The sequence below is a fragment of the Poeciliopsis prolifica genome, unplaced genomic scaffold, assembly GCF_027474105.1.
Source record: "Poeciliopsis prolifica strain line A6 unplaced genomic scaffold, Auburn_PproV2 SCAFFOLD018, whole genome shotgun sequence".
In the NCBI taxonomy this organism is placed as follows: domain Eukaryota; kingdom Metazoa; phylum Chordata; class Actinopteri; order Cyprinodontiformes; family Poeciliidae; genus Poeciliopsis; species Poeciliopsis prolifica.
The window spans coordinates 2,185,999-2,198,047 of record NW_026562393.1 but is presented as its reverse complement, the minus strand read 5'-3'; the positions used below and the strand labels follow the sequence as shown (position 1 = coordinate 2,198,047).

Sequence of the window (12,049 nt, the reverse complement as noted above, 5' to 3'; positions counted from 1 at the left end):
AAAAAAAAAAAGAAAGAGCAGCGTTAGAGAGCGAGGAAATGGTTTATAAGAGCAGCAGAGATGATTAGCGTGGGACTCCACAGGTCATGGGGTTGTCTGACACCTGGCATTCCGACCGATGAAATGAGACAAGGCACTGTGAGCATGCTCTGTGGGAACCAAACAGATATGGCACAGAGAGCCTCAATAAACACAGTACATAGGCTGCACTCATGTGTCTTTGCTGATGGGTGAACTTTAGTGACATCCTATTCTTAATTCATATGTTTCAAAGGGGACTTATTGCGCTTCCTTTTAAACAAGTTATTATAGGTCTTTATGAAATAGAAAACATACTTTTTGCTAAACACAATTCTCAAATCATGAGATTTCTGTCCAGTCATTTCAACCTGTTTTGAGCTCCATTCAGAACTTGTTGTTTTAGGGCTGTGTCACTATTATGCAATAAGCTAATTCCTGCTGCGCCTCCAACTCAGATTTCTTCCAGCACTACGTTTTATCTAATTTCATCAATCTCCCTATCAGCAGGTCAATTTTCCTGTCCCTGCTGAGGACATTCAGTCTCAAAGTATGATGATGTCACCACCATTTGTCACTGAGGCAGTGATGTGTTTACTGTCGGTTTTTCTTCCCATTCCCATGTGTAACTGATTACTGACTCTTAATTAACCACAGATGTATGATAGTAACTTCTAAAGGCAGTTTTATTTATGGGTGGTAGTGTAATAGAGCTCTATGGAAGGGCATGTCACATTTTAGATTTATCCTTCTGAAGAAAGCCATGAATTGCTTTACTTCTAGTTGACATCTATACAGGGTTTTCTGTTGGTCTGTCACACCGAATCCCAATAAATCACTGCTGTGCTCTTTCACAAAGCTTTCCACAAGCCATCCATGCACCAGTGCCAGATTTCCACTCGCATATGTTCCAATCGACACATTGAACGTCCGTCCCTGCTTCGGCATCCACCATTAGTGTGTCCCTGTCTGTTTATCTCAGTCCCTCATTGATGCTCCCACTCAATTGCCTAGAAGTGACCATGTTTTCTTTCCACATGCTTCGATAAGCTTGTTCCCTCTCCTACTTTGAAAATCCCTTAATTTCACTCAGCTTTGGAGAATCTCAGTGCTCTCAGATCTGCCAAATAAGATTATGTCTCATCGCACCACACTGTAAGAAAACTAAGCCACTGAGATGTTAAGTGGGCCCCTTTTTTTAAAAAAAAATCCCCGCTTGTGACATTAGGAAGTGCTGTGTTGCACATGCTGACGTATTAGATATTCGGTGTCCCAATTTCACCCGGTTACAAAACGTCTTCTTGAGGGACACGTTTGATGACTCTCTGAGTTGAAGAAGTGTTCCCTTCATTTTCTCCTTTGTGGGGAAGTTTGAAAACTAAGAAGGGAGGAAATGTGTCAACTTGATTTGTTGTCTGTGTGAGTCTGCCTGCTTTTCAGCTTTTCTTTTTTTATCTGTCTCTATTTAGCTGCAGAAGAGAAAGGAGAGGGAGGAGCAGCTGGAGGATGTGATCCAGGCCTACGAGAAGATCCACATGGAGAAAAGCAACCTCCAGAGGGACCTCGACAAGATGGTCAGAAGCGACACTCAGATAGCTTCACACTGGACTCGAATGGTTTATTCATCAAGTGTTGGTTTTACACTTGAGATTTTAAAAAAAGCAAGAGTTGATATCATTAATTGTTAATGAAATATAAATTTAGATGTAAAAAATATAACTTAGATGAATACAACGAGTTTTTCCAAACATAGCAGCAGTGTTCTTATTTCTGTATCCTGAAAGCTTGAGAAGATAGTGTACAGATTTACCTTCTGCGTTTTTTAGATTTTTTTCAATTACTTTCAGCAACTTGATGGCAACATACTAATAAATATTTTTCAAGTTCGTGCCCCTTGAAATCTCTTACATTGCAGCCACAAACCTGTGTTTTTCAGCAAGATTTCCTGTGAGAGATCAACAGAAAGAACGTAGCTGAAGTACGTCACGGAATCATTGTATTGTACCCCACGACTAAATATTTTGTAGATGAAGATGGAATTGCATCTTTCACTCCACTTCGATTGGAAGGGGAGCATCTGGGAACATTAATTTTGAAGTCTTTTTTTTTTTTTTAGCCCTGCAACTGAATCAAAGACAGAAAAGTTGAGAAAACTAAAAATCCAGATGGCTTTGGGGTTTATATCAAGACAGAGATTGCAAAGAGCTTTATTAGAACAACAGACCTCAATGTATGTATTTTTAAGGATTTCAATGTACAAAGAACACAAAGTAATTCCTGATAGTAAAGCAGGACACAAAATGTTTTTTTTTTAATTTTGTGCATAATGCGACTGTCTTACTGGCTTTAACCAAAGTCTTCACAAGGTTTTTCTTCTGTGGTCAATCTGCACATTTTGGACCAAAATATGTTCATATCTCGAACAAAAATTGTCTGATTCCTGAGCTTTATGTGGTTGTACAGCTCAGGATACAGACATATAAATGTCTGTAATTACTTATTATAGTTTGAACAGATGAATGTGGCAGCTTCAGGGAACTGGAAGTTGTTCTTAAGGTGGAACCAGACTGGTGCAGCTCCACAATTCTCCTCCTGATGTTGAACTTCTCTTGACTTTTCAAACATGTTGTAAGAGAAAACTGTGTTTCAGGTGTGGCCTGAAATACTCCCAGAGGTCTCCCTAACATATCCAGCTGGATATGTTAGTCAGCCTATCAAAGCCATGACATTTTCTATGGGCATTCTCTCATTCCATAAAGATTCTTCTCATTGTGAATTTTCATGAAACACTTTTAGAGAATTTGGTTTTCTTGATCATTTTAGAAACTTAAACACCTCCCAACAAAGCCTTGCTTGTGAACCAAGTTCATTAACATCTAGTCCAACATCAAGTTCGCAGTTTCTATGAACTGGAGGAGGGAACATCCAATATTCACAGTAAAATATGCTACCGATCATCAAATCTTTCACTGTTGGCGATTTCTGCTAAGGGACAGTATCTTTCTTTTTACACAAAACAAAACAAAACATGAATTTGCTGATCCTGCAAATTATAATCTGGCTAAAAATATTTTTGGAAGAGAAATTCTTCTCTCAGCATTTGTTTTAATTATTCCCGTTCCCCCAAAGAATTAAGCCGCATGTGATTTAACTGTCCTTTGTGTGTCGCTCCACCGCTTAAAACCGTGAGAATCTCATTTATTCTGAGTGGTTACAAATCAACAACGAGGCAGAGCTGTCCAAACGAACAGATTGGCTGGCTGAACTTTCCTCAATGCCCTTCTGAGGTAATAAAGCATCTCACTTGACAGTGGAGTCCATCTCACAGAGTATCTTCAGCAGCTTTAAACTGTCAGAGTGATGAGGGAATGAAGTGTGCCAAAGACGTTGGAGCCGCCACCTGGCAGGGACCATCATAGTGTCACCTGCAGCTCATTAATAGGACTTCATCAGAAAACTGCACGTCGCTCACCTTCCAGCCTTTCGCTCACTTACTCATTAACACGTCTGTAAAGGGATAGAGAGATATAGAGATTTAAAATAGGAAGGTTCTTTAAAAAACAGTAAATGGCATAGTTCAATGATTTGCTTCTTGTTTAGATTTAATTGGCAAGGATGTGGAGAGTGATGACTTCTTGAGAAGCTTTCCTTTCTCTTTGTTCAGAGCTATGCTGCGATTGCATTTTAATCTTTGGCAAAAGTAACCAGAGTAAATACAAATTGTGGTTTTCGAGAAATGTTTTCAATTTGGGAGGGAAACAAGCTTTCCAATCCAACGAAGTCTTTGTGAAGAATTGACTTCTACGTCTGAAACCAGTTTGGGCAAATTTTGATGTCCACAAACATCAAGCATTCATGTTACCTTGCAATTGACTTCGTCTGGTACCTTTTCCATGTAGAAAATTTGCCTCCAATATTGTCCTTTGGCATAATTGCTTTAATTCAGACACAGTTAGTGTTATTTTTGCAGATTAATACCAATTCCTGTGTTTGAGAATTAATTCAAATATCACAGGATTGTTCCATGTGCCATACAAATAAAGACAACATTTTACCTTGTTCACAGCTGTGCGACAGATTGGGCTGTCTTTTCATGATTTATGTGTGTGATTTCAGACGAACCTGGTGGAGAAACATGTCGAACGGATCCTGGGCCTGGAGTCTGCGCTGAGGCAGAGGGATGAGTCTCTGCAGAAACTCAACATCCAGCTGCACAACAAAGACATGCAGTACCTGCAGCTCCACGCTGGCCCCGACAAACACAGTAAGCAGCTTTGACCCCTCAGTTACAATTAGTGAACATGTTTTACTGGACAAATTAAGAAATTGAGAGGAAGACATGTAAAGGGAGTCAGCCTGCCTCTTGCCTGCTGTTGTAACTTTTATAAATCAACGAGTGTGCATTGTTTCCTATTGGCTGCTCATCTGTGCAAGAAAACAGACTTTTTGCCAGAATGCAAATCTTTTTGTCGTTCTTTGTTTGATTTATGACTGGTTACAATGTGCAGATTTTTTACATGACTCAGCACTGCACTTTCTTTTTTTTTGTATTGACTTTTGCTATAGTCATAGATATATGTGTATGTTTTTCTATGGGTTCTATGGGTTCTAATTGTTACAGGATTCCTGATAAAAGATTAAAAATTTCTTTATTGTCGTGCAAGAAAGCACAATGGAAATGGAAAACTACTAAAATGCAATGCGATTAAATGTTCAATAATAAATAAATAAATTTAAATAAATATAAATAAAACTTAGCAACACCAACGCAGATGTGAAGAAAAAATAGCAGCTTCTTTAACGTCAAAGTTCCCCAAAAAAGTTATGTAATTCGTAAAAATTACATTGGTGTTAAACTTCAGTCATTCTGGCTCGGAAGGCTTTTGGCATTGTAAGATGTGTGCTGTAAATCGGTATTATTCAGCCCATCTGCACCACCAAATGATCTCTGCTGTGGGTAATCTGCACGACTAAACGTGTAAAAAAAAAGCAACTCAACAGAGAACAAAACAAATTCCTGCAAAAACAAATGCAGTGCAGTGGAAACAACACTGCTCAATCTGCCGTATTGCAGAAGGACTGAAGGAGATGGGGTTCTGTTGACTTTAATTGCTTTGCATTGTGACCTTGTCAGTGACGTGGGCGGCTGAAACATGGAAGAAATGTAGCTGTGCCATCACAACAGATGCCTGTGCCGTAGTAAACCCTGATGAGGAGGAGTTTTCATTCTGCTCAGGCATCAGACTGGCAGAAAACTCATGGAAATGTGCATCAAATCTGTTTGTCTTCCATGTATTTCTTTTGCTTTAAATTGTGATGGGAAAAAAAATATGTGTAGTACTAAGTTTGTACTGTGTATTTGCACCTGTGACTGCACATACAAGTATTTTATTTAGGACGCAGGAGCAACGATAAAAGATGATGCTGCTGTGCCGTTGCTATGTCTTTTGTAGCTCAAGGACTGTGTGAGCGGAGCTGAATCACTAGCCAGCCCACACAGATCACATCACCCAGGTACATGCTGAAAGATGCTGCCCTTGGAAGAAGTCAGCTCTTTGGCTCTTTTATAGTCATCGATTGTACAACCGTGGACAGCAGGGCGGTGCATTACTCAGGGAATCAAAAAAAAAAAGAAGAAGAAATAGAAGCTCAATGTTTATATATTTTTTGTGCTGCGTGTTTACACCCTTTCCTCTCACTTCTTTTGCTTCCTTTCTCCCAGTGCTGGATTGCCCAGCTCTGACCCTTCAGAGCTCGCGCAGCCTGGACACCCTGTCAGACCTGAAGCTGCAGCGGCTGGAGGCCGAGCTGGAAGGGGCGCGGCACGAGGCCCAGGGGGCGTGTCAGCGAGAGGAGGAGATGAAGGCGGAGGTCGAGCGGCTGAAAGATGAGATCAGACAGCTGCAGGACGAGCAGAGGGAGAGGGTCAGTGTTGCTTTGTTTTCAGTCTGGTGCACGGTGTCTGGACCATTTAAACAGACAGAAATGTACTGAACTGTAAAATCCGAAAGAAAAAAAAAACTCACAATAAAGTTACAGTGCCTTGAAAAAATATTCCTGAACTTTAAACTTTCTTGCACATTTTTTCACATCACAGTCACAAACTTAAGTCAATTTTATTGGGATTTTAACGGTATTTCAACACAATTTGTTGTGGCTGGTATTTGTGTTCAACCTCCTCTGACCTGACACCCCTAAATAAACTCCACAGCACTCACGTCCCTTCAGATGGGTTTTACAAAGAAATTATGATTCTGGGTACTCTATCAGAGACGTTTCTCAGACAGAATCATGACATGTTTGGTCATTTCTTTTTCAGCAGATTTTGTACAATTTGTCCACATTCTCAGCAGTAATTTTACTTTTTTTTGGCAGTTTTCTTAGTTTGTCTTTTGTTTACACATATAATCTTATCCTTAAGATATTTTTATCATTAGTACCCAAACTAATGTAAATCAAAAAACAACCTGAGTGTGGCGGTGAAAGTAAGTATAAAACTCAATAAAATTATAAAAACAATATTTTACTACTATAAATCATATTACTATTATTATTTGGGTTTTTTTATAATAATAATCATGATAAATTTTCTAATTGGTACATCCCAAAAAGACCAAAGTTTTTTTTCTGAATGTACAGCAAGGACAATAGAGGACCAACCACTCAAAGATTTTGCACAGTTTTTTTTTTTTAGACTCTCTCGATGGTTCAACAACATGCTAAGCTGGATGATGAAAGTCCTGGGCCTCAACTTGACAGCTACCACTGATCTCTAGTTTAAAGCTGGAGGCAAAGGGGCGAACAAAGGCAGAATTTAAAATTGATGTGAGATTGACTGTTCCATGGAAACATAATTGCAATCCTCAGCGTGTCTGCATTTACCGCGTTTTCTTTTGAAATAGCGATAAGAGCCTCACTGTGTTATCTTATTTGACATATATTTAAGCTGTATTTAAAGAAAATACATTTTACATTACATTACATACATTTTAAATGAAGCTGTCAGTTTAAAAGGAAAATAAAAATTCCTGCCACTTTTTCTTTGTGACAGTAAAATGAATAACAGCCTTTTGAGCTTGTGCTCTTCATTCTGAAAGTTTTCGTCCCGGCTGTCTCTATGCTGTCAGATGTTGTCCAATATCCCACCAGCAACCTGCATGGTAATCTAATTTCATGCTCTACTTCTGCAGGAAATGACTTCTCCGTGCAAGCAGTGCGATGTGGAGTGGATAAAGAAGGTGGGAGATGAGCAGTAAGTGACCACCAACAATCTCTTAGCAGGGGCTGAAGGGAGAGGAGCCCATGTGGAGACGGACACGGAAGGAAAGCGAGAGAGTGGATAAGTTAGCACGAAGGAATACAGGCTGAGCAACGATCATACAAAAAGAGCAAGATTGAGAAATGTTTCAGCAGAAGCTCATCTCTGCTATCCTGCTGGGATGTGCTCAGGCCTACCTCTAGGGGCCTCATTAGGAAGCAAACAAGTTCTCCAATCACTGACTAACTGGGTTCAAACAGCATTAACAGAGAAGTAATGTTGTTTGGATGCTCTGGCCTGGTGAATCTACTATGCAAGGTGCCTTTGGCTAATTTTCATTAAACAAAGTTTGCGAGGAGCCATCAGTAGGCAGTATTTTACTCATGGTCAGAAGTTTGCTGAGCTCGTTTGGTGAAAACGAAAGAAAGGCGAAACATTCTAACTGCACGGAACAACTGGCCCCAATTATTTAGTCTAATTTTGAAAAATGCTCTCGCAGGCAGAGCAGGTGAAAGATGGAGAGAGAGCAAACTAAAAGCACAACAAAGGCAAGATGACCAACAAAAAGAAATAACAAAGCAATTAAAGGAAAATAGAGACTTGATGAATAACAGGGTCTCAACAGAAGCCATGAAAAGAGAGATGACTGTTTGTATAATGAGTCAAAAAATGGCATCTGACAGCATTAGCATGAAGATACTAATAGAGAAATGTTATATCTGTAAATGTGAAAATGAAGAATTTTTAGAAATTGACGGAAGACTTTTGGCAAATAATCACCCTGAGCAGCAGGGGGCAGTGTATGCACAAACCAAAACGTTTTCCTGTCCACTTTGCACATTTCAGCAATGTATTTTTGCCTTAAAGTCCTAATAAAGTGTTGACTCTCTCCTCATCTCTGCGCAGTTACCCATCAGAATAAAATCTTGCACTGTTTATAATTTTATCTCTGTTTCTTACTGGAAGCGAGAGTGGTCTCTTATCTTCATCTGCGTCTAAAGTTGTCCGTGACTTCTGATGTTTACAGGGTGCTAGGTATAAAAAAAGAAAGAAAAAAAAAAAGCCACAGCAGGTTGGGCAACTGACTCCCACACAATGAAACCCCAGAGTTGTTTCGATGGGGAGCAAACAGAAAGTAAATGGTGCGACAGCAGTCAGAGGCTGAGTTTTTTGTGTGTGTCGAGTGTGCGGTGGAAGACTACTACTTTTTTCCAGACCTTGGTCACCTTTTGGTTTTACTCAACAATATTGCTCACTCCCACTGAATTGCCGCTGCACTTTTTCCTGGAGCATTTTCTTGTAATTGGGTCTGTTTAATGTAAACTGCACAGATTAAAAAAGGAGGTTTTGTTAAGAATGTTGGCACAATGCACAACATTTATAGTTAAGTCTTCTGCCTGTTAATTAATGGTGATATTTAGAAAACCTCTCCAGTATGTAAACGTTTTTTTTTGTTGTTGTTTTATTTGTAATTTTTTTGTAAACATCAACATAATCAAAGTAGCATTACAAATATTATTTTATCTTCAGTTATTGTTGTTGTTGTGTTCATTTCTTCCTATTTTCATCCAGTGGTTCCACTTCGCTTCTTGTAACTGCATTTGCGGACTCGTTTCCCTCAGATGGAACCGTTGATTCGCGAACAAGCTACCCTCGTCAACCACAAGCCACAGCACCGTAGGCGCCAGCAGGCACCTGGCAATTACCCCCACCCCACCCTGCCTGGCTCAACCCCCACTCTACCAATTCAAAACTATTCCTTTGCGGAGAGACTGACTAATCTGTCCTCATTTTACAGAAATCGAGAGCAATTTCGAATAAATCACGGCCTGTTCGGGTGGAATTCCCTCTTCGAGTTGAGAATCCAAGCAAAAGCGAAAATTACATCTTGTGTTCCGATTGTTCGCAAATTCTCAACTTAATGAATTTGTAGCTTTTCAGTCATGTTTGAAATGCCAGTTGTAGCATTAGAGCTCAGCTGTCTGTTTTGAAATATTTTGCAAACTGCAATGGCTATCATTTATAACGTTCTGTACTAAAAATATGCTAGTGCTATCGTTAGGATGCAAATCTAAAGTCAGCATTCTAATGTCCGCAAATAGTTATTTACTCATAGGTTGAAACTGGCAAACTAAACTCTTAGGAAACTCTTGTGTGGATGCAATTTTTTTCTGGGATTTAGATAAAACGTAGGACCAATGATGAGTTTTTATAGTGGAGGCTGAAATTCTGAAAGGAAATTCAGTCCTTTTGTATAATGAACACAGCTTGCCCGACTTCAAAGACGTACAGCATCACCCCGTAACTGTGGCTTGGTGTGAGAGCAGTTTGACACCTTTCTGTGTTACACTAAACAGTTTCCAACAAAATTCAGAATATGGACTGCAGAGTGTGGGGGGGAAAAAAACATTGTTACATTTCTGAGAGACCCCAGCCCTTTCCAGAAGGTCTAAAAAAAAAAAACCCTGTCAGCTTCCACTTCTTGTAATTTCTCTCATTCTCAGTTAAGAAAAAGAGAAGGATTACGTGCACCACTGTGCACAAATAGTTATTTACTCATAGGTTGAAACTGGCAAACTAAACTCTCAGTCATGTTTCCCTGAGTGTGTGCCAACAGTGAGGGATCCCAGAGGCAGGTGTGGAGACGGCCTTTCCTTTAAAACATCAGATCAGGGGTCAGATTTCAGCCTACACTCACCTCCTACTCACTCGCGCACACACACACACACACACACACACACACGGTACTCTTCTCCACTTGATCAATCTACTTCCACAGCACTTTCATCAATACTGCATTGGCATTATCACACCCCTCCTACGCACTGTAGCATACACTGTACAAAAACGTGCACAATCGTATTCAAGAACGAAAAGAGGGGGGGGGGAAGGACCTTATGCACAAGAGAGGAAATGCATATAAGCAAATGTGAGAAGCATTTTTAGCTGCTTGGGAGACAAGCAAACAATTTATTACTTCTGTGCCTCTTTGCTCTCTGAGAGTGTGTCGAACCAGGACTGAGAGGTGTTGCGTTTTGGTCAGGACCCGTTTCAAGAAACTGCTAAAAGACATGAGCAAATGTGAAATGTGACATGGCATACGTGTGAAAAGGAAGAAGTGCGTCAGTTTAAAACTGTCAATAAATCCGCAGCACATCAGCATTTAGATATGAACAGCCGAAGCGGGGGTAAAAGGAAGATAGCCACTTAGTTTCAGGGATGCTTTATAAGACAACAACATTGTGCCTCCCACCATGTCAGTAAGTAACGCAATTGATTGTTATTTTCCTTATGCAGCAGGTTTTAAAGCCACAAACAGCGATGGCCCTACTGAGCTGAACCAATTTGAACTAAAAGGAAAGATGTCTGTTGCCAGACGGTGGGCTGATTGGGGGTTAGATACCCCCACCCTGTGTGTGAGTCACAGTAGTCGGTTGAGAAATTAGGTGGGCCATTAACAGGCACTAACTAACCATTGGAAGTTATGAGCTGTTCAGTCGCTCTTCTGTTTTTTTCAGTGCTGGTTTCTCTGAAACAGAGACCCTTATTTTTATGTTAAATGAAATTGGAGGTAAACTTGTTGCATTCATGGACGTGAAGCAGCAAAGAGCTTCCTAATCCAGCTTTGAGAATGGATTTCTGTAAAAAAAAAAGATAATAGAAGTAAAACCTAACAGTCTGTTTGTAATACTAAAAAAAATATGCAGGAATAGCTAAAGCTAAATTAGTGTGTGGGTGTGCTGCAGAACATATGTTAATATTTTACAGTTTGCTAGCTGTGTAGGAAGGATCTTTGTTGGGTTTTTTTTCAGGGAAGTTTGTGTCTGTTCTGTTTCATGCTGAAAAACTCCCCATGATATGCAGAAGTTCTAGGGTTTTTTAGTCCATCACAATCTTTATAGAAGAATGAGATCAGTCAATTATTTTTTAGCAAAGTCATCACATCAAAATTGTTCAACGGCGCTTCACGGCCTTGAGCACTATTTACATCCTCTTTTCAACTCTGACTTTTTCGTTTATCTCAACGCAGATCTGCATGTTGCCCTCAAGAGATGCTTCATGGTATGTTGAAGCTTTCGTGTAGGTGTGATGTTTTTCATATGACACACACACACACACACACTGTTGTGTTATGAAACTTTCAAATAACAAATCTCTCGATGCAACTATTGATAACTTCGGTTTTCTTGAAGTGCAAGCCGTTGTATAAGAAATTACTCAGATTTTTCTACGTTATCTTTGTAGATTATATGCTGGATTTTATGGTTTTGGTTTGAACCCGATAACAAGGGTTGGTATTTATCTCCTGTGCCCAAATGAGTCAATTTCAGATCAAGACTGAGGAGTTTATAAAAACAAGCTGCCATATCTGATCTGACTACCTGTTCGGTTTTATATCTAATTCATCAAACGTCTTAGTTGGTTTTATATTTATTTTGTGAACAGATTAACTTACTTTCGACTTGCATAATAAATTTCTGTCCCAATCTGTTCTGATTAATTTCGCTGAGAGAACGACGTCTCGTTGCCATGGTTAAAATACGGCACCTCGTAAACCAATCCTTCTGGCTTAGAGCTTTCGACAAGGCACATCTTGCAAGAATATGGTGTGATTTTAAATTATGCGCTCCGACATGCAATCTAAAAATATGTGCTTCTCAATAAGCCACCTGATTTGTGTGTTGCTGCAGCAGGCCTTTTTCTATTTCAGAGCAGATGAAGATTAATTCATGTGCAGTCCCTGGCTTGGAGGGGGGGGGGGAAATTATTTGC

The 12,049-nt window shown here is 39.8% G+C and overlaps 1 protein-coding gene across 2 annotated transcripts in view; it reads left to right on the top strand.

The window, feature by feature from the left end:
* The window catches only part of tbkbp1 (TBK1 binding protein 1), a 58,744-nt gene that overhangs the window by 33,722 nt on the left and 12,973 nt on the right, over positions 1-12,049 (top strand). For both annotated transcript variants that reach the window (XM_055042973.1, XM_055042972.1), the window contains exons 4-7: positions 1,488-1,592; positions 4,135-4,282; positions 5,741-5,943; positions 7,209-7,270. In XM_055042973.1, coding sequence (XP_054898948.1) covers positions 1,488-1,592; positions 4,135-4,282; positions 5,741-5,943; positions 7,209-7,270 — 518 coding nt within the window. The remainder of the gene's footprint in view (positions 1-1,487; positions 1,593-4,134; positions 4,283-5,740; positions 5,944-7,208; positions 7,271-12,049) is intronic.